Source organism: Camelina sativa, chromosome 2, assembly GCF_000633955.1.
Source record: "Camelina sativa cultivar DH55 chromosome 2, Cs, whole genome shotgun sequence".
Taxonomy (NCBI): Eukaryota; Viridiplantae; Streptophyta; class Magnoliopsida; order Brassicales; family Brassicaceae; genus Camelina; species Camelina sativa.
The window spans coordinates 26895837-26916282 of record NC_025686.1 but is presented as its reverse complement, the minus strand read 5'-3'; the positions used below and the strand labels follow the sequence as shown (position 1 = coordinate 26916282).

At 37.7% G+C, this 20446-nt stretch overlaps 4 protein-coding genes and 3 pseudogenes across 4 annotated transcripts; 4 read left to right on the top strand and 3 right to left on the bottom strand.

Annotated features, from left to right (window-relative positions):
• LOC104741264 lies at nucleotides 2615–4640 on the top strand (annotated as a pseudogene).
• On the top strand, nucleotides 4966–6532 carry LOC104741256 (putative inactive flavonol synthase 2). The gene is made up of 3 exons (XM_019238331.1): nucleotides 4966–5438; nucleotides 5764–6091; nucleotides 6168–6532. The coding sequence occupies exons 1-3, from the start codon at nucleotides 5059–5061 to the stop codon at nucleotides 6240–6242; spliced, it is 783 nt and encodes a 260-aa protein (XP_019093876.1). The 5' UTR covers nucleotides 4966–5058; the 3' UTR covers nucleotides 6243–6532.
• On the bottom strand, nucleotides 6825–8225 carry LOC109127155. The gene is made up of 5 exons (XM_019231469.1): nucleotides 7997–8225; nucleotides 7858–7931; nucleotides 7485–7521; nucleotides 7209–7363; nucleotides 6825–7082 (listed from the first exon to the last, which is right to left on the bottom strand). The coding sequence occupies exons 1-5, from the start codon at nucleotides 8223–8225 to the stop codon at nucleotides 6825–6827; spliced, it is 753 nt and encodes a 250-aa protein (XP_019087014.1).
• LOC104741154 (DEAD-box ATP-dependent RNA helicase 31-like) lies at nucleotides 8540–10426 on the bottom strand. The gene is made up of 10 exons (XM_019231468.1): nucleotides 10394–10426; nucleotides 10257–10322; nucleotides 10081–10161; nucleotides 9868–9969; nucleotides 9579–9665; nucleotides 9493–9494; nucleotides 9244–9357; nucleotides 9043–9149; nucleotides 8774–8829; nucleotides 8540–8680 (listed from the first exon to the last, which is right to left on the bottom strand). Exons 1-10 carry the CDS (start codon nucleotides 10424–10426, stop codon nucleotides 8540–8542), a joined length of 789 nt encoding a protein of 262 aa, XP_019087013.1.
• LOC109127154 lies at nucleotides 10100–12498 on the bottom strand. The gene is made up of 6 exons (XM_019231467.1): nucleotides 12109–12498; nucleotides 11676–11825; nucleotides 11118–11537; nucleotides 10873–11043; nucleotides 10257–10786; nucleotides 10100–10161 (listed from the first exon to the last, which is right to left on the bottom strand). The coding sequence occupies exons 1-5, from the start codon at nucleotides 12496–12498 to the stop codon at nucleotides 10682–10684; spliced, it is 1236 nt and encodes a 411-aa protein (XP_019087012.1). The 3' UTR covers nucleotides 10100–10161; nucleotides 10257–10681.
• LOC104757248 lies at nucleotides 14426–16332 on the top strand (annotated as a pseudogene).
• Nucleotides 16653–18389, top strand: LOC104741164 (annotated as a pseudogene).

The following is a 20446-nucleotide window of genomic DNA, read 5'->3' as shown; positions in this document are numbered from 1 at the left end:
AAATGTTATTTGGAGAGGGATAAGATAGTTTCTTCTGTTTTGCCAGGTGACAAATATGACAATAAGCTATTCCTTTATTCTTATGTCTAGTAGTGCCTAAAAATTGAGAGATAACATCCAATCTGCTGAAAGCAGGATGCCCTAATCTTTTATGCCACATACTGACATCTACTACTGCATTGACTGAGACTTCCAAATCTGCATTGTCCAATACGTAGAGATTCGCCACTCTCCTACCCTTTCCAATTGTCAATTCCTTGGTAAGATCCTGGATTTCACAAGAACATGGATCAAATATAACTCGCAAACCAAGTGAACTGACGCTGATGAGATTCAATCGAAATTCCGGGATAAACAACACATTCTGAAGAGTAATGTATCTGTTAATCCTAACTGAGCCAACACCACTGATCTTAACTGTTGAGCCTGTTGGCAAGTTCACATAACTCACAATAGAAGTATCCATATCCGAGAATAAACTTCTATCATGAGAGACATGATGAGTAGCCCCAGAGTCTATCACCCATGTTTTAGGTGCAACTGTGGTTTTAGCTACAGTCAAGATACCAATAAAACAGTAGGTAGAGGGTGAAAAATCAATACCAGTGTACTCAGGGTTGGAAGAGGAACCAGCTTCATTTGATCCTTGAGTGGTCTGAGTCTGTAACTGTGAACTGAATAAAGCAATAAACTGTTGGAGCTGATCCTTACTGAGATTTCCAATCATACTTTCCATAGTAGGAGATTCTGAATGAGACATGACTGAAGTTGGAGTAGGATTAGTCATGGTCACTTGTGCTGCTACAGGTTGCGGTTTAACAGGTTTGTTAACATTCTTGTTCTTTGAAACGAAACCTGGAGGAAAACCATGCTTCTTGTAGCACCGTTCTGCAATGTGACCAACACGATTACAGAAAGAACATATTGGCCTGCCTTTGTGAGGACCATTTTGGACATAGCAGACAGCAGTATCAAGTCCAGTAGTATCCATTTCTGAAATTTGAAAAGCAGAAGGAGCAACATTTGAGTTGGAGAATCCTTTCTGACTATCATCTTGATCTATCATCTTATAAACCTCTGCCAAGCTTGGTAAAACCTTCTTCATTATGATCTGTCTACGAATGACAGCATAAGATTCATTCAAACCAGCAAGAAACTTGACTATCTTAGCTCTCTCTGCCTTCTTTTGCAGACGATCAGCTTTACCACAAACACAAGGTTCATCAAGTTCTTCTGTATTTTCTAAAGTACTCCAGAGTGTCTTCAGCTTTGTGTAATACGCCATCATGTGAAAACGATTGTATAAATCACGCCATATATCTGAAGCATCCTTCATCCTCAGGATACTCCGATAGATCTCAGGTGAGACAGAGTTTAATAGCCATGATTTAACCATGCTATTGCAACAAGACCACAAAGGGAAGCTTGGGTCCGATTCATCAGGACGAGCTAAGCTACCATCAATAAAACCTAGTTTTCTCTTGGAATCTAACGCAATACGCATAGCAGCATCCCAATCATCATAGTTTGTACCATCTAAGCGAATAGCAATTAGAATCAAACCTGGATGATCAGCGCTATGCATATAAAACGGAGAAGGAGCTTGATCGGCAGATCCCATGAGATGATGGCTCGCGAAGCTCCGGAAGCTTTAGATCTAGCAATCGGAGGAGAGTTCGGAGGAGAATCATCAACATCTTCTGCTTTCGGCATCTTCCTAGCAGCGGAACTTATAGTTGACTTCGAACGAGCAGGTTTTCGTATACCGCGAGCTGCAACCATGATGAAACAAGATGATCGGAGCTCAAAAACGAAGAAACCAAGTCAGAATCAATGGAGATTTGAGCTTCTGTGCTCTGATACCATATCAGAGAGAAAGAGAGGAAAACGCTGAAAAAGTTTGTTATTCTTATTCCTTATCAACAAAATGAATCTGTACACATACTTATATACAATTGTCTTACTACTCTAATTAGTAAACAATAAAGGTATATACATTGGTTAAGATAACCATAGTAAACCAACTAAACCAATCTTCATATCTAATATTCGTTAGTACGATTAATCACTTTTAGTCGATCGCATACATTGTATTATACTATGCTTCCATTCCATACAACTTTTGTTTTGTTTGTTAGGTAACAAATTTCAAATGTGGAGGATTCGTGCTAGGACTAGGCTTGAACCACAATATGTTCAATGGTCAAAACTCAAAAGCGCCGTTGAATTGTCAACGACGGTTTCATGAGGTCAGCGATTGATTACTTCGAGGTGACTCGAGCTAGACCGAGCCTAACGGCTACGCTTCTGATCACGTCGTGGTCAAAACTGTCGTTCATACAAAAGATTTCGGTTGGGGTGAACCGGTTTTCTCTGGACCGGTTGGTTTACCTGAGAAAGAAGTGATTCTGTTCCTCCCATGTGGCAGTGACACGAAGAGTATCAATGTGTTGCTTGGACTTCGTAATTCGGCTATGAAAGTGTTCCAAGATAGTGTATGTATGAAAATTCCAATTCAATTAAAATACCAGAAATATAAAATAAACTAAACCCGACCCGGTATAATTGGGGAAATATAAAAACCGGGTTGCTGGGCATCGCCTTATCTTGTTGACTCTTCTTCTTCTTCTTCTTCTTCTTCTTCCTCTGAGAATAAAGAAAAGCCCCACCCACTTACTTTGGATTACCAACAACTCCGACCGCGACTTTCAGAGCAAAGATGTCGGCGACGCTAATAGGATCGGGAACTGCTTTAGGGTTTTCGTGTTCCTCGAAGATCTCGAAGAAAGCTTCTTCTTTTAACCGATGCTGCGTCAAGATGTCTGTTTCCGTCGACGAGAAGAAGAAAAGTTTCACTCTTCAGAAATCAGAAGAAGCTTTCAATGCTGCCAAGGTATATTTGATTTCGCCCTTTTCATTTGATTGATTCTAAATCATTGATTTCGTGAATTATATAGTCATCGCAGAATGATCAATATGCAAAAGTTGTCTCTTTTCGAATTTCAATTAGTTTAGGTTCTTCGTGACTAATTGAAAAAAAATGATCCTTTTTGTTAAATCTCATGAAAAGAATCTAATGCCTGGAGGTGTGAATTCCCCTGTTCGAGCCTTCAAATCCGTTGGTGGACAACCAGTTTTGATCGATTGATGGAAATGAGTACATTGACTACGTTGGATCTTGGGGACCAGCTATTATTGGTCATGCCGATGATGAGGTACTCGCGGCTTTAGGTGAGACGATGAAGAAAGGAACAAGCTTTGGTGCTCCTTGTCTCTTAGAGAATGTTCTAGCTGAGATGGTTATATCAGCTGTTCCAAGCATTGAAATGGTTCGCTTTGTCAACTCTGGTACTGAAGCTTGTATGGGTGTGCTCCGTCTCGCTAGAGCCTTCACTAACAAAGAGAAGTTTATCAAGTTTGAAGGTTGTTACCATGGTCACGCTAACGCTTTCCTTGTTAAAGCTGGTAGTGGTGTTGCTACTTTAGGGCTACCGGACTCACCAGGTGTCCCTAAAGCAGCTACTTCAGATACGTTAACAGCTCCTTACAACGATCTTGAAGCTGTTGAGAAGCTCTTTGCTGCTCATAAAGGCGAGATCTCTGCTGTTATTCTCGAACCTGTTGTTGGTAACTCTGGATTCATCCCTCCTACACCGGAATTCATCAACGGTTTACGCCAGCTCACAAAGGACAACGGTGTTCTTCTCATCTTCGATGAAGTCATGACAGGCTTTCGTTTAGCTTATGGTGGTGCCCAAGAATACTTTGGAATCACGCCTGATCTAACAACTCTTGGAAAAATCATTGGTGGGGGTCTTCCTGTGGGAGCATACGGTGGGAGACGTGATATTATGGAGATGGTGAGATCTGGCTCTATACTTAGAAGAAGCTTTGAAACTTGGTGGTGGCCGTTCTGTTTTATGGTTTTCAAAACTATATATAAACAATGTTTTGTGTTCTTTTCTTTGTAGGTTGCGCCTGCAGGACCGATGTACCAAGCCGGGACTCTAAGTGGTAATCCACTGGCAATGACCGCAGGGATTCACACTCTGAAGCGGCTACAGCAGCCAGGAACATACGAGTATTTGGACAAGATCACAAAGGAGCTAACCAACGGAATCTTAGAAGCCGGAAAGAAAACACGGCATCCAATGTGCGGTGGTTACATAAGCGGTATGTTCGGTTTCTTTTTCGCAGAAGGACCGGTCTACAACTTTGAAGATGCAAAGAAGAGCGACACCGAGAAGTTTGGTAGGTTTTTCAGGGGAATGTTGGAAGAAGGTGTTTACTTTGCACCGTCTCAGTTCGAGGCCGGGTTTACAAGCTTGGCTCACAGTCCCAAGGATATAGAGTTCACTATTGCTGCGGCCGAGAGGGTCCTCAGTAGGATCTAGAATGTTCTATATAACCCAACCCTGAGTCTAGTTTCATAATCTTCTATTTTGGGGTCATTGTGTAGGGGTTGATGAACGGATGAAATAATTATTGTGTAGTGAGATGAATTTTGTTTATCTTTTGTTTCATCGGTAGAGCTTGGGACTTTTCTTTTGTTTCATCGGTAGAGCTTGGGACTTTTCTTTTGTTTCCTGTTAATGTAATGGTTTATGTTGTGTTCCTAATGATTTATTGAGTTGTATACTTGTATGTACAATAATCATTTCAAACGGGGGAAAAAAGACTTTCTAAAATCACTAGCCTAATGACACAAACAACGTTTTTTTTTATTGTTGTAGACTTGTAGTTTTTGATTTGATATGTAAAGGATTTGCGTAAGGTAGTAGGTGACTGATTAGTGATAATGGTAGTAAAGTGAATGTTTTGTGTACTGAACATATCATAAATAAACAAAAATTGCATAAGTTAGTAGATGATTAGGTAATGTAGTGAATACTTTTGTGCATAAACAAATAATATTGTATTATTCAAACAATAGGCGTGACAAATAAAACAAACAAATAAGGTTGAAAAACCGGACTGGCCTGTGCTACTCATCACAAACTTTCACAAATTCAAACTTATAGTATACCTCCCACCTCCCCATTATTTTCAGCAACAATAATGGAGGTCGAGAGAGACCAACACACATCTCTTCTGGCTGAGACTATCCCAATAGTCGATCTAAGCAACCTTGACGAAGAGCAAGTGTCTCGTGCGGTGGTGAAAGCGAGCGAAGAGTGGGGGATTTTTCACGTGGTTAATCATGGAATCCCGATGGATCTGATAGGGCGGTTGAAGGAGGTTGGTGCACAGTTCTTTGATCTCCCGGAGACGGAGAAGAATGCCGTAGCCAAACAAGCTGGCTCCAAAGACTTCGAAGGTTACACCACGAATCTCGAGTATGTCAAAGGAGAAATTTGGACCGAGAATCTTTTTCACAGAATCTGGCCACCCTCGTGTATCAATTTTAGTTACTGGCCCAAAAATCCTCCTCAGTACAGGTACTAACTAATCTTTGGCTACGAATAAATTGCATAGCTAGTTAGGGAACAAATAGCATAGGCTAAAGTATTTTAAGATCTAACTGTTTTACGTAGAATTTGAAAGAAATAATTGAATTGTATGTCAAGTGAATAGTTACTGAATGATTTGATTAGTAAAAAGTAAAAAAAAAAAAACATTTTAAAAACATGAAAATATTAGAAAATAAAATAAAAACTTTTCATCACCTTTATTACTTCGTTTTCGTATCCAGTTCATTTTGCTGATACGTTTCCATGTTAACCATTTATCATCCGTTTGATTGTTGGGACATGGCAATACTAGGGAAGTGATTGAGGACTACACAAAGGAGACTAAGAAGCTATCAGAGAGGGTTTTGGGGTATTTATCAGAGGGATTAGGGTTACCACGTGAGGCCTTGATACAAGGTCTTGGCGGCGACTCGACCGAGTATGTAATGAGGATCAACAACTATCCTCCTGACCCCGAACCGGATTTGACTTTGGGAGTACCAGAGCACACTGATATCATCGGGATCGCAATCATTGTCACCAATGAAGTTTCAGGGCTCCAAATTTTCAAGGACGATCGCTGGTTCGATGTCCACTACATTCCCACTGCCATAACCGTCAACATTGGCGATCAGATTCTGGTTTGTTTGTCTCTTAATGATTTAATGAAACATCAGTTGATTTTTAAAATAATCACATTTTTGTGGAATTTTGTAGAGGCTGAGCAATGGCAAGTACAAGAATGTGTTGCATAGAGCAATTGTGGATAAGGAAAAGAAGAGGATGTCATAGCCGATTTTTGTGGATGCTAATCCTGATGTGGTCATCGGACCGTTGCCGGAGCTAATTACCGGCGATAATCCCGCTAAGTTCATGCTTATTACATGCAAGGACTTTAAGTACCGTAGACTCCTTAAACTTCCAGTCGAGTGAACTCATATATAATTATGAGTCTTTGTCTCTTGTGTGTTTACTTATATTGTTTAAATATTTAAATAATGGGCATGTAAAAGATAATACTATTACTAGACGCATACCCGCATTAATACACTCAAAAGTATTTTTATACATACTTTTCAATATCATTGAATCTAGAAATGTTTTATATTCTTTTCGAAAATCCACACGTGACGAGTAGTAGTAGTAGACAAAATAAACAATAAATCAACGCAGAACAAATAATGCGGTTAAAACGTTACAATTCAAATTTGATTATATTAAAGTGTACAACACACAACATACACAAAACACAATGCTGTAAATTGATTATTAGAGGAAGACGTCAACACTCATTATTAAAGCAGACGCAATATATAACCCAAGAAAGAACCAATACTTTGGACAATACATCGTAACTTATTGAGGGATTCTTTGTTAATGGGTTTTCAGAAGATCAGTGGATTCTTTATTGTATAACTTGTCGAGCGCCCAGTTTTGCATCGTTTGGTGCAAATAGTCTTGATAAACTAAAGTCTCGAATTTTGGAGGACTCTCGTCTCCGGTAAGCTCCGGCAAAGGTCCGACCAACAAATCATGCTTAGGCGAAACAAAAACAGGCCACGAAATCCTCAATCTTTCCTTATCCGACTTCGCTCTGTGAAGCACGTTCTTGAACCTCCCGTTGGTCATCCTCTGCAATTAATTTTGAATCCACAAATCAACCCCCTAAACGTTCCCAAATCTAACCTAATATATATATTTTATCTATCATAATAACTTAAGAATAGAAAAAAAAAAAAAAAGAATCAATAAGAGTACCATGAGTTGATCGCCGATGAAAACAACCATAGCGGAGTTAATATACTCAACGTCAAACCATTGTTCGTTTTTGAAGACTTGAAGTCCAGGAACCTCATTGGGGATGAGAAGTGTGATTGCCCCTAGATCGGTGTGCGCCGCCGAACCTCCTATTGCTGTTGGTGACGGCGGATAGAAGCAAATATAAAAAATATAAAAAAATAATCTAATTGATAGAAGAACCATTCAATTTACAAATATTTATGAGACTCAATAAAGTGATCCAAAATTACTTACAAGCAAGAAACTTCACAGAATAAGATCGAGGACTAACCTACCCTACACAAAACCAAAAGTCTAAAAGTAAAAGGGACGTTTCAGAATTAGCTGATTAATACAATTCACATCCATATGAACAAATTCAGACCCAAAGACTCCAAATTTTTCAGCAATTGACCCAGAAACGAAAAAACGAGACTTTACAATTATCAAGCTCCAGAGACCAATAACCCTAAAATTCAATACCCTGAGAAACGTTGCCCTAACCTAATCAAAAGACCTAAAATTTCGAAACCAATTTCAAATTCCAATTCAAATTCCAGTTACTGTAAAGATAATTCAAATGCCAGAGCAAAGACTTAACTGTGTACGTGTTTATCGAGTGGCCTACTTTGTCTCTGTGGTGCCTGATGATTTCGTAGAGATCGTACTCGGCATAATCAAAGGCAAGATACAGAGTCATGTCTGCAAAATTGATGTGGACATTCACAAGCTTGACGACGTTCTCATGAGAAATCTCTCTGAGCAACATGATCTCGCCTCGCGGATAGCAGTTGGGGAAACTCCATCTCCGTCTTTTGACTGCTTAAACTTCTTGATAGCAATTGGTCTTTTAGGTGGAGTCTTGGTTCTAGCCAAGAAAACAAGACCATAGGTTCCTTCACCAATCTTACCAACGAGACTATACTGTTGCAGCCACTCTGGTTTCTCACTACTGCTGTTTGAGCTGTTGGACCTAGTGGAACTCCCATCTCCCATTGCTTATTAGTAGTATTCTCTACCTCAACGTCCTTACCATGTGAATCGGAAAAAGAGTAGAGTCTATCTAACAAAACGAAACCATCTAGGTTTACACTTTGTAGTTTTCCTGAAATATGAACAAAATCAGCCAAAGGAGATGAGTCTCTGGAACCACCTAATCTATCTATAAAAAGAGCTATAGAGACTCAATAAAGATAAGCCTCAACTATATAAACCAAAGGAAACAATATTCACCTGGCAAGGATTTGTTTGCATGCGCTTTTGCTCTAAACCAAGTCTTGTGCCTCCAATCACAACTTGAACACCAATAGTTACTTTAACAAGGTGTTTGCTTCTGTAGCAGCTTGATTTGCAAGTTCTCTAGTTGGACATATCACTAGCGCAAGAATTGGGGGTCGCTTATTATCCGGGCTTGTAGGAGGAGATTTGACAACTACTTCAATTGATGGAAGCTTAAAAATAAACATCAGCAAAAATAAGCACAGATCCCAAATACAGGTTCAATCCATTACCATATGGCCAACTTAGTGTATGGTATGTCTCACCAAAAACGCTACATTTTTCCCAGTTCCTGTTTTGGCCTTAGCTAGGACATCTTTACCTGGACAAAACAGAATAGCAAAGAAAAGGTATTAAAGAAAAATAAATAAGTTATATATTTCTACTACTAGATTGCTAGAGTGAAACAGGTTGTGATCATATAAAGCACCATGGTAGAATCACAATTTCCTAAATCATCATGGTGTTGTTTTCTTTCTGCAACATTGATCCAGTAAGCACCATTTAAAAAAAATATAAGAGAAACAACACATACCTTTGAGAATTACAGGAAGAGTAGCTTCCTGCACAACAGTCATTGTCTCGTATCCAGCATCCTTGATTGCTTTTAGCGATAAGGGAGACAGTGGATACTGATCGAGTCTGTTAAAGAAACATTTTACCAAGTGATCAGAGTAAAAAGTAATGAAAACTTTTGCAGTAACCTAACTCTGTCTTCTAGATAATTCAACAGCACACAAAAGAAACAACGTTACCTTGTCTTAGTTTATCTGCATTCTTTGCTTGATCCGCTACTACAGCATTCTTCTTAAGAAATTCATAATCTTCGTCCTCTTCCTCATCTTCTTCACTAAGATATTATGAAACATGCAATGAACTGCCAAAAGAAGACCATAGAGAGAAAGAGACAAGTCTTAACACATGCCAACTCTTTAGTTCATAAACGAATATCAATAATACCATAGTTGCTACCTGAAACAAAAACCTCTGAACATGTAAAAATACTTTGTTTCATTAACCTGAACTAAAGCACTAAACCAACAAGTCTACCGCTTTAAAACAGTAAACTACCATGTTTCTGCTGCTTTCCTTATCATCTGCTTTAGGATGCCGCAGTTTCTTCTTCAGCCAGTAGTCTTGCACTATCGATAATATCATCTGCATGAGTGAAGCATGTTAGATTACATAAGTAAAACCCGAGTATACACCTACAAATGGTTCAGAGGTAATCAATTGGTTCTTCCATGAAAATTATGCTTTAAATTGAACACTTTGTTACCAGATGAAAGTTGAATAGGCTATCTACCTACCATGAGTATATAAATCTTTGGTGAGAGACTTACAGTATTGTGTCTAATACCAGTAGACTTCCCAATTCTCTGATCACTCGTGATTGGTAAAACTTGTATGTATCAAGAACATTCATCATTTTCATTACTCGTGATTCATTGCCTGGGATTACCTTGAGTAAAACATTAAACCGAGAATAGATATCAGCGATCCCAGCCTCCATTTTATTACATGCTCTGAAGCATATATGCATGTACATATTCATATAATATCTCTCTATTACCTTCGCTGAGTAATCCTTGGTAAGTTTGAATGCGTGACTACTCCCATATGATGCAAGATTCAGGGCAGCGCGTGGTTCTGCCTGATTAGAGTCATTGTCAAATAAGGGTAACAAGTAAATTAGCTTAGGAAGTCGAATTAAAACAGCCACTCCACAAGTTGACAAGATTAACTTACTTGTGATCCAGTCGTGACAATCAGCAAGTCCTTAGGAGCATATGCTTCAATGTCTTGGACTTTCACCTGGGTAAACATTAGAAAAGGATAAACGACAAACTGAAATTGGAAAGCAGAACTTGTTATTGTCATCAAACCATTAGACCGATATCACCGACGCCAGCCTCCATTTTTATTACATGCTCTGAACACCGAGAGGGTTGTACAGAGTCCTCCAAGACCAAGAGAGCTACCAACTCCTCCTGGTCGACCTGATCTTCTAAATCTAACAATTCTCAATACACAATAGGGTCCATTCAAATAAACTTTTCAAACTCTCTCTCTTATAACAAGGGGCGAATATGTTCACAATCAAAATCCCAATAAGAAAAGAAGCAAAAGTGACGGAACACAGGAGAGACAGGGATGAGTGATAACTATCTCTATTACAATAAATTCATGGCGACATATATCTCCCTCATACTTTTGTTGGCCACCACGACTCTGTTGGGTTCTTCGAAAGTAATATCCTCAATCGGTGATTTAAGTCTCTGGAAAAGAAAAAAACTCTGTTAACAAAGCCTTAATATTAATTATTAAATAAAAAAAACACAGCTTATTATAAAATAACCAATACATTGCATATAAACTGATGTAAATCAGCAGCATTCGCAACAACTATTTCAACTGAGTCATTGTTGATGTCAATGACGACTGGCTTCTGGGTGTGGATCACAAGTTTAACCTTCATTTCGACTCTTCCACCATCTCGTTCACTTATGCTTGAAGGTATCTCAGATTTTTCATCCTGGCCAGACATAGAAGAAAACTTATTGCTTGTTTGAAATAAGTTTTTTAAAAAATTCTTTGAAATAGAATTACCTCGGCATTTGCTATTAACCTCTTCCTAGCCTCCACAGCTTTCTTCCTGCGTTCTTTCCGCTTGATTTTACTTTTGTTTTTCTTGGATATAGCTTCTTTCTTGGCATTAGGGTTTTTGTAAACTCTCTGTTTACTAAGCCCTAGAAAAAGTCTCCAGTTGTCCCATTTGTATTCAAGACCGCCAAGATTTTCACGTCCTTCACTAAGATTCATCACCACATAGCCAGCTTCCATCAAAATCTTTAAATTTTCACTAAATCCCTTATCAGATGAAATGAACAGGTGATTCTCCAAGCCAGGGCTGTGAGAGTCATCCTTCAGGAATTTTTTTATCTCACGTTTCATAGATTCATCCGCAGCCTGATTGTCGGTTGTAGGTCTGTCTGTTGGTCCTGAAAAGATCAAACAGATGTTTTTTACCTAATAAAAAACCCCAGGTAATTCACAAAAATAGCACACATGTAATTCACACAGATGACACGTACTAGGACACTTGTTGGCATAGAATATTTCAACATCCCTCCCCATGTTTGGTTTATTCGAATCTGTGTATCCTACAAAGGCACGGATCTTTATGGGTCCATGGAATCCTATGGCTTGAAGTGCGTTCTGCATCCTGTTGTACACTTGGTTGTGTTCCAAGTCTGTGGGAACCTCCTTGTTATCGTAGTCCCACCATATATTATTACGACGTTGGTACTTGTCTAACTACAAGAAAGAATGAAAAACAAAGAACATCAGGCGCTCTCTTACTCAGGGTACATTATACTAGCGTCGATTAAAGCTACCAACTCACAGAACAACCACAATCCAAATTAGATATCAAGTCTAAATCAACAATTCTCAATACACAATATGGTCCATTCAAATAAACTTTTCAAACTCTCTCTCTCTCTCTTATAACAAGGGGCGAATATGTTCACAATCAAAATCCCAATAAGAAAAGAAGCAAAAGTGACGGAACACAGGAGAGACAGAGATGATAAACTACCTTAGCTTTAGGGCCTTCTCCCGAAGATATGGGAGCGGTCTCTTTTCCCGTGGGAGTCGATTCCGGTGAGGATCGCTTACTAGGAACCGGCGACGGTTGGGAAGAAGAAGCACTCGCACTTTCATCCTTCTTCTCCTGATGCGGCACCTTAGCTCGTTTCTTCTTCGATTTGGGAGTGGTCTCTTTTCCCGTGGGAGTCGATTCCGGTGAGGATCGCTTACTAGGAACCGGCGACGGTTGGGAAGAAGAAGCACGTTTCGCCTTCTCTTTTTGGCTCGCACGGTTGGGAGATTCCACCTTGGCTTCTGAGTTGTCAACCTCGTTCTTACTCGCCGGTGGAGTAGAACCACCCTTACGGCCTTCTCCCGTCGTCGATCCCTTCTTCCCCATGCTCGAGTGTAACTAACTCAAACCGAAACAAAATCCAAAAAAGCGAAGAGGCGATTGTGAATCTTAAGCTTTTGCAAGAAGAAGAGAGAAATAGAATGAAAACAAAAAAAAAAGCAAGCTAGGGTTTAATGGCGGTTAGGATTTTTCGATTATACATTTTCTTTTCTCTCTTTCTCTCTACCTCCTTCTTTCTTTCTTTCTGCAGAGTGTCACTCCCTACAAGACGTTCCTTTTTTTCCCATGAAAAAAAAGGAAACAATGGACTTACTAAAGGGCTAAAATGGTAATTGGGTTATTTCAAGATTTGCGTGTGTATCTGTATGATGAATAAAAAAGGAACTTACAAAAAAAAAGAAATTAAAATAATAAGCTGTTTTGTATTTTGGATAGGCCTGGGCAAAATAACCGGATCCGAATATCTGATCCAAAAAACTCCGATCCAAATCCGTATCCGAAATTGTAAAATACCCGAACGAGTTCTAAATCTCTAAATCCGAAAACCTGAATACGAACCCGATCCAAACCGAAATCCGAACGGCTATCCGAATATACCAACATTATTAATACTCTCTCTGTATCACAATAGATGATATTTTAGGATTTTTACATGAATCAAAAAAAACATTTGATGTATAGCCATAAATGTATTATTTATTTATAACAACATATTTTTATAATTATTAACCAATAGTATTTCATCAAACTTTTAAATTCTTATTTAATGATTCTTGAAATTTGCAATTTCTTAGCATTAATTGATTAAAGTATACAGAAAATCATCCTTTCTGATACAAAATAAAATCCTACAACATCATCTATTCTGATGCAGAGGGAGTATATAATAGTAATATATTAGTAATATTTATAATTTTAATAATATAAGTGTTTAAAATATTTAGATTTTTAGATATCTTTGACAATTTGAAGTATTTAAACTGTTTATTAGTAAATTTGGATAGAAAATACTCTGAATTTTTAGATATATTTCGTATTACTGAATAATTTAGACTAAATTAGATACTAAAATTTTGAGTTTTGTGAACTTTGGGTAATCCGAACCCGAAATAGCCGAACCAAACCTAATCTGAACCCAAAGTCTAGAAATATCCGAACGGGTCCTATACCTCTAAACTCGAAAACCCAAAAACTCAAAATAACCGAACCGAACTCGAACCTGTATCCTAATGCCCAGGCCTAATTTTGGATAAATGGGAAAATCATAACACAATTCTCTTCATTCATTAATGAAATGCCATCCAGCTCATATATTTGTGGAAATAATTTGTTCTAATTTTCACTAATAATAAATTAGTTAACTTGTATACATTTATCTTTTTTTTTGCTGTCAAAAAAAAAAATAATCACAGTTATTGATGTATATACCCGAAGAATAAAAGGAGATGTCACGTCACAGTTATTGATTGAACAACTGGTGATGTTGTCTTTAATTTTCATCAGACACCACGCTCTTTCTTGGTCAAATATGTGGAGGTCTTGGTACAAAAAAAAAAAAACACAATTCAAAGTTTTTTGTATCTGAAAGGACAAATTTAATGACTTTTGTTTTTTTTTTTTGCATAGAAATATAAAATGGTCGTGTAAATACTAAAAAATAGTAGTATAATTAAGTTTGTACTAGCATTTTAAAAATTTCCTACTCGTCGTATAAATCAACCTTTTGGATTAATGCAACCCCCACTGGCTTAATTCATTTACGCCTTTCTATGGTGATCATCATCCCTTGTCGTGGCATACATTGTATTATAAATATTACTATCATTTATAGATAATGCACGTTGTGAACTGCGATAGGAATAATTGGTTCGTCCCCTCTAATTTTTTTCCCATGCATAACGACTTTGTAGTGCGGGATTACAATGGTGCTGCACACCAACTTACTACACAAAACAAGTTGGTGGGGATTACAATGGTGCTGCACAAACAAGTTTCCGGACAGATCGTGTTGGAATCATATATAGGTGCTCCCCCATGGTAAGTGATTTTTAATGACATTTCCACTAGAATTTTGTAGTATTAAGCAGAACAAAAGAGCATGAAGAAATAGAGTTATCAAAAGATAGAGAAATGTGATTCAAAACTGTGATCTCGTTGGATTCATTGTTAAGATTAGTTCATTGGCGTTTCCAGTGTGGTGCCCCGTCGTTTGATGCTGGAGAAGCTTTTGCAATGATGATGGCTTCTTCTCTGTTTCTCTAGTTGAGGTCTGTGGTTATCTTCTTCATGTTTTAATCTTTCGAAAACACAATGATTATGCTCTGTTTATTCATTCTTGTTTCTTGTTTCTTCTGTGTCTGGCTGAACTTTAAAGTCAACCGGTGCTTCTGTCTCTGTCTCGAGATATACGCAAGTGCAACGCCATCTATTCTCAGCCGCGGTGTTGGCTGGCAGGTAACTCAGCTACATTTGAAGTTATGATGTTGCTGAATCTATATTGATCGAATTCTGAAGTGTTTTAATTTATGCTATGTTTTGTGGAACAGGGAGTTGCGATTCTAATATCAGGGTTGTTGTTTGGTACTGGAGCTGGTTCCTCTGTCTCTGTGTAAGCATCTCAGAGATGATTAAATTAATGATCTGATATTATTAAATTTCTCTAGATATTTTGGTATGAAAGTTGGTTTTCTTGCTCTTTACTGCAGAGAAAATGCAGGATTATGGGCCTTGACACGAGTTGGCAGTCGAAGGGTTGTCCAGATAGCTGCAGGCTTCATGATATTCTTCTCTATTTTCGGTTAGCTGCAATTCTAATATATATCAACAAATGAAAGAACAATCTTTTGCTTGAAATCTATTCTGTACTAATGATCCATCATATGCTAATGTAGGAAAATTTGGAGCTATGTTTGCTTCAATTCCCGTACCCATCATTGCTGCTTTATACGTACTGTCTCTTCTATGCGTACGTGGGAGCTGGAGGTTTGAGTTTCCTTCAGTTCTGCAACGTAAACAGCTTCAGGACCAAGTTCATCTTAGGCTTCTCTGTCTTCCTTGGCTTGGTCCATCCCTCAATATTTCAATGAGTACAACGCAATCAAAGGATATGGTCCAGTCCACACTGGGGCTCGTTGGGTATGTGGTAAACAACTCATTGTTACTTCTTTTCTTCCCATTGAAATAGGTTTTTGGTAAAGTGATCTAGTAAGGCCTAAAAGTACGTACTCCACCCAATCTGTTCATAGTCTTTGGCGTGGCCTGAGCTAATGAAATTCTTTTTCTCTTTACATAACGACGATATATGGTGAATGTTCCGTTCTCCTCAGAGCCTTTTGTAGCTGGCAGCGTCGCCTTCTTCTTGGACAACACATTAATTGCACAAGAAATAACTCTTGGATAAGGAAAGACCGAGGAAAGCACTGGTGGGACAAGTATAGATCGTTCAAGGGTGATACAAGAAGTGAAGAGTTCTACTCTCTTCCTTTTAATCTCAAGGCACTCGAGAAAGCACTTGATATGTCAAAGTGTGAGCACATTCAAACAATCTTTAATTACCAGCTTGAATCAATTCTGGCGAGAGATCAAATTCAGATTACTGTTCAATTATTTGAGTTCATAACCCATAAGTTTTGTCTTTCTCGTCTAACTTGTTTTTTTTTTTTTTTTTTGTATAAATTTAGTTATGACGATTATTATATTCTAAACAACTGGGAGAGTACTATATCAATCTTCTTTGAGTTCTCATATATAAAAATGGAACAGTACCTAAAGTATCCTATTTAATTTAGATCTGAGGGCTGCTTGAGTATATGTTTTTATTTGAACAAGTTTGGAAACTATGCGTGCATGTTCTAATTTTGAAAACACAGATTTAAGTAAGCTATTCATACATAATATATACAAGGAGAGCCAAACTTACAATTAGTTGTGATGTGGCGCTTGTAAAATATGCATCGATCAACCTGGAAAACACAACATGATTCATATTTAATATGAGGAGTGTGGTTTTTTTTTTTTTGGTTTTTAAAAATAAAATTTTTGCAAATTCCCTTCTTATTACTCCCTCCCTCAACTCTCTCTCTCTCTCTCTCTCTCTCTCTCTCTCTCTCTAGTCAGGCCCAGTCCATATGGGTCGGCCCAGAAGCGACTGGTATTTGTAATAATCTCCGGTTTAATGAGTAAACCGGAGGGAGACAGAGATGATGAGGCCGGAGATAGTTCTGTTCGGCGATTCGATAACGGCGCAGTCGTTCAGATCCGGCGGTTGGGGATCTTCTCTTACCGACGCTTACTCTCGCAAGGCTGATGTTGTGGTTCGCGGCTTCATCACATTTTCCCTCTCGTCAGTACTCTTCTTTCCCTATCTCTCTCTCTTTCTTTCTCGAGTCTTCAATGTTGAATTTGAGATTTGATTGGATTGTTTTCTTCAAGATCTGCTGTAGTGATTGTGATTAATGATTATGACTTTGAGTGTGAATCTGATAGGTCTTTTGAGTACCTCTGGATCCATGTGTTTCTCTAAGTACATTACACATCTGTTTGTGTTGCTTAGTGCTACTCTGTAACTCTGGATTCAGTTCTGGATGTTTTGATATATATAAGTCTAGGATGTGTTTGTTGATGACATTTTCATGGATGATCAGTGTTCTCTGAAATGAAAGAACTAGTTCAAGTATGAAAATATGTAGATTTGAGATGATGAGAGCTCTTCTTGTCAGTGGAGTTGCTTTGGTGTGCCTTATATATCAGTGTGTCTACTCTCTACTCTCTTTGTTTAGGGCTCTTCGTCTCCTCCTGTTGCTACGACGATATTCTTTGGTGCAAACGATGCAGCTCTTAAAGGAAGAACCAGTGATAGGCAACATGTGCCGGTGGATGAGTACAAAGATAATTGTCAGAAGAATTGTTCAGCAGTTGAAGGTTTCTTTTTTATATGCTTCTATGATCCTCTCTCACTTGCATCGTCTTTTCTTGACAATGTCTTCCTTTTTGCGACTTTACGAAAAAACATTAATGACTCTGTTTTGTAGAAATGTTGATTGTGCTTATAACTCCACCACCAATTGTTGAAGCTGGGCGGCAAAGTTATGCAGAGTAATGCTTCCTTTTTGATCATTATCTTCCTTGCATTTTTTTTTGTTTTTCAAAACATTTGTAGTCCGATACATCTTATAAACGAGCTGTGTGATTGCATTTTTACATCGAAAGCTTTTATATGGTGAGAAAGCTTTGAAAGAGCCTGAGAGGACGAACGAAACAACGGGAATCTACGCACAACATTGTGTCTCATTAGCCGAGGAACTCTGCCTGCGGTGTTTCAACTTATGGTCAGAAAAAGTACCTAAGGTCTGTGTCTAAATCTGACCCCAAAATGTTGTTGGTTTTCAAAAAAAACTCATCTCCTGAATGGAATCATATATTTGCTGTTTGTAAATGTTTCTTGCTCGTTTGTTGTTGTTGGCTATAACCAGTGATGGATTGCATCTCACGCCTGAAGGCAACGGAGTAGTTTTTGAGGAAGTCTCGAGAGTTTTTAGAGAAGCTTGGCTCTCTCCTGAAGAAACGCCGTTTGATTTCCCTCATCATTCGCAGATCGATGGTGAGAACCCGTCGAAAGCTTTCGAAGAGCGTTGCTTATAGAGATAGATCGATCATTCCCTAAATTCATCAACAGGTTGATCTTTTGATATAAAATTCATGAACACAATTCAATCTTGAGAGTAATGAACTTATGATGTACTTACTTTATGTTGTGGAACACTTATGTGCCTGCACTACCTTTTCTATCTTTCAATTTCTTCTTGCGATGTATTCCAATCTCTTCTTAGTCTTACCTAATCATTTGTGGGGTTTGTCTTCTTTTATTATCACTCTCTGGGGTAATGTTTGAATGTTAATGGCTTACTACTATTTAATCTCTTCCATATGTTCAATGACACATCTAGACTTGTTTTCCCCTTAAATGTTTTAGCTTCTTTGGTGAAATGTCTCTAGAAGTTAATAAGTGTATATATACGGATGTGGCGGAGAAGGAGGAAAAAGAAAGAGAATTTTAAGAGTTCTACCACATTTGTATCACTGTAGCTTCCCAAATACCGCATTCTAAAACTCTTTTCTACAATACCATAAGCATTAATTCGAATGACCATAACACCCTCAACCAAAACTAAACAAAAACAATTTTTTTTTATTATTATTCTTCTCTCTCATCTCCCCTCCCACGACACTCAATTTTTTTTCTTAATCTCTCTTTCTCTTTATCTTCTTCACCTTTATTAAAACTCTATTCATTTTCTTTATCTCTTTCTCTCTTTATCTTCTTCACTTTTATTAAAACTCTACTAGATTTTAGCTAAGAGTTCAATTTCTACAGATTTGTAGATCAATTTATGATTAAAAACATCATTCTCAGACTTGACGATGTGTTTTTTTGAGTTCCAAAAGTATAATTTTTGTTTTGATAGATAGATCTATTTCCCAAACAAAAGGTTCTTAGGAGTATAGCTTGTTTTGACTAAGGATTGTTAGTTTTTATTGGGTAAACATGTTTAAATTCGCATTTCTAATTTTGTTTTCTTGATTCACATTTTCTCCCACTTAATTAATGGACATATTTCTCCGTTAAAATCCATAGACCAATGGACCAGTTTCTTAGCGGTGGACAAGTTTACACACTTTTATATATAGACAATTTTAGAAGAAAATAAATCTTGTCCACAGATATAAAAATGGACAACATTGAAATTTCTGAAGGACAACATAGAAAACATTTGATGGACAACATTTATACTCTTTACATATAAGATAACTCATATGGGCTTTCCAAAATAAATAATTTGTTGTTAATAATTACATTAAAATTAATCATTATTTTTTTGAATTTTTATGTGTTAAAGTTGTATATTTTCTTATTCATATGTATACTGTTCGGTGGACGAAATATAATATTTTGATAGACAAAATTTATATTATTTAATTTTATTTGTCTTTTGGTCCACGAGGTTCTTCAAATAAATATCTTCATCATCCTTTTATTCCTCTTCTACTACAGAAGTCAAAACTGATCCATCCTTTTGTCCACCATAAATCACACGCCATCTACAGTGTCACATTAAATGCCAAAAAAAGCTTTTGTCCTTTCCCTGCAGCTCTCCTCTTTCTCATGTGCTGAAACAGAATAAAATAAGACATAAATTAATAAATAATACAGCCCCAGACTATTTTATCGCTTTCATTGACACATTAAAGCGAGGTTATTTTCGTCTTTTCAAATACACGTTTTTGGTACATCGAAAAAGGTTTTTCCATTTTGGCAGAATTGGAAACTTTATAACTCAATGTGCCATACTTAACAAAATTCCGAAAAAGAAAGCGTCGGTGGTTCCAAAATCTTCGGACCCACATTCTTAGGGTGGGTCTACGTCAACTTTACCAAATCGTCTTTACCAAATCCAACGGTTACGACTAAAGCCATGGGACCTAAACGAACAAGGTGAGCCGTCGGATGGGTTCAGAAATAGCGGCTTGATCGTCACACAACAGAGACAAAAGTGAGAGACAATTCCTAATATTTTTATCGTAAGTTTTGTCTGTGTCTAGTCCACTACTGCCTACTGGGACTGGACTAGAGACTAGACTAGTAATGGGATGGGTTTCCACTCGCTCGCTCCTCTCAAGCAAAATATCTATTCTCTTGCCACATGTCACTTTTCCTACATGTGTTGTTTGTTAATAATATGGTTCAAGTTTTTTGTTTTTCTGACTGCCCTGAATCATTAGTAAATTATTCAAAGAGTTAACAAAACCACTTTTGATATTTTCTTATTATTGGATTTCGAAATAAAGGTTAAAGAGTTTGATCCGATGATAAAGAAGAGACACAAGTTTGAGAGCTGTAAGTAAAAGTGCTTTTCAATAAACAGATTTCGTTTTTTTTTTGGATTAAGCTTTACGCTTGTTAATTAACCCGACGGTAGGATAAAAATAGTCTAAA

What these genes read in the sequence shown, in the direction of transcription:
- LOC109127154 (XM_019231467.1), bottom strand. Translation starts at nt 12,498, where the DNA reads ATGGGGAAGAAGGGATCGACGACGGGAGAAGGCCGTAAGGGTGGTTCT. An exon ending in CCATAAAGATCCGTGCCTTT is followed by an intron (nt 11,538 to 11,675) that starts GTAGGATACACA and finishes GTTTTTTATTAG; the next exon opens with GTAAAAAACATCTGTTTGAT. An exon ending in TACATCAGTTTATATGCAAT is followed by an intron (nt 10,787 to 10,872) that starts GTATTGGTTATT and finishes TTTCTTTTCCAG; the next exon opens with AGACTTAAATCACCGATTGA.
- LOC104741256 (XM_019238331.1), top strand. Translation starts at nt 5,059, where the DNA reads ATGGAGGTCGAGAGAGACCAACACACATCTCTTCTGGCTGAGACTATC. An exon ending in AAAAATCCTCCTCAGTACAG is followed by an intron (nt 5,439 to 5,763) that starts GTACTAACTAAT and finishes TGGCAATACTAG; the next exon opens with GGAAGTGATTGAGGACTACA. An exon ending in ACATTGGCGATCAGATTCTG is followed by an intron (nt 6,092 to 6,167) that starts GTTTGTTTGTCT and finishes GGAATTTTGTAG; the next exon opens with AGGCTGAGCAATGGCAAGTA.
- LOC104741154 (XM_019231468.1), bottom strand. Translation starts at nt 10,426, where the DNA reads ATGGAGGCTGGCGTCGGTGATATCGGTCTAATG. An exon ending in GAGAATTGGGAAGTCTACTG is followed by an intron (nt 9,666 to 9,867) that starts GTATTAGACACA and finishes TCACTCATGCAG; the next exon opens with ATGATATTATCGATAGTGCA. An exon ending in GGTAACGTTGTTTCTTTTGT is followed by an intron (nt 9,150 to 9,243) that starts GTGCTGTTGAAT and finishes TTTCTTTAACAG; the next exon opens with ACTCGATCAGTATCCACTGT.
- LOC109127155 (XM_019231469.1), bottom strand. Translation starts at nt 8,225, where the DNA reads ATGGGAGATGGGAGTTCCACTAGGTCCAACAGCTCAAACAGCAGTAGT. An exon ending in TATCCGCGAGGCGAGATCAT is followed by an intron (nt 7,932 to 7,996) that starts GTTGCTCAGAGA and finishes TCAATTTTGCAG; the next exon opens with ACATGACTCTGTATCTTGCC. An exon ending in TTCTGTGAAGTTTCTTGCTT is followed by an intron (nt 7,364 to 7,484) that starts GTAAGTAATTTT and finishes CGTCACCAACAG; the next exon opens with CAATAGGAGGTTCGGCGGCG.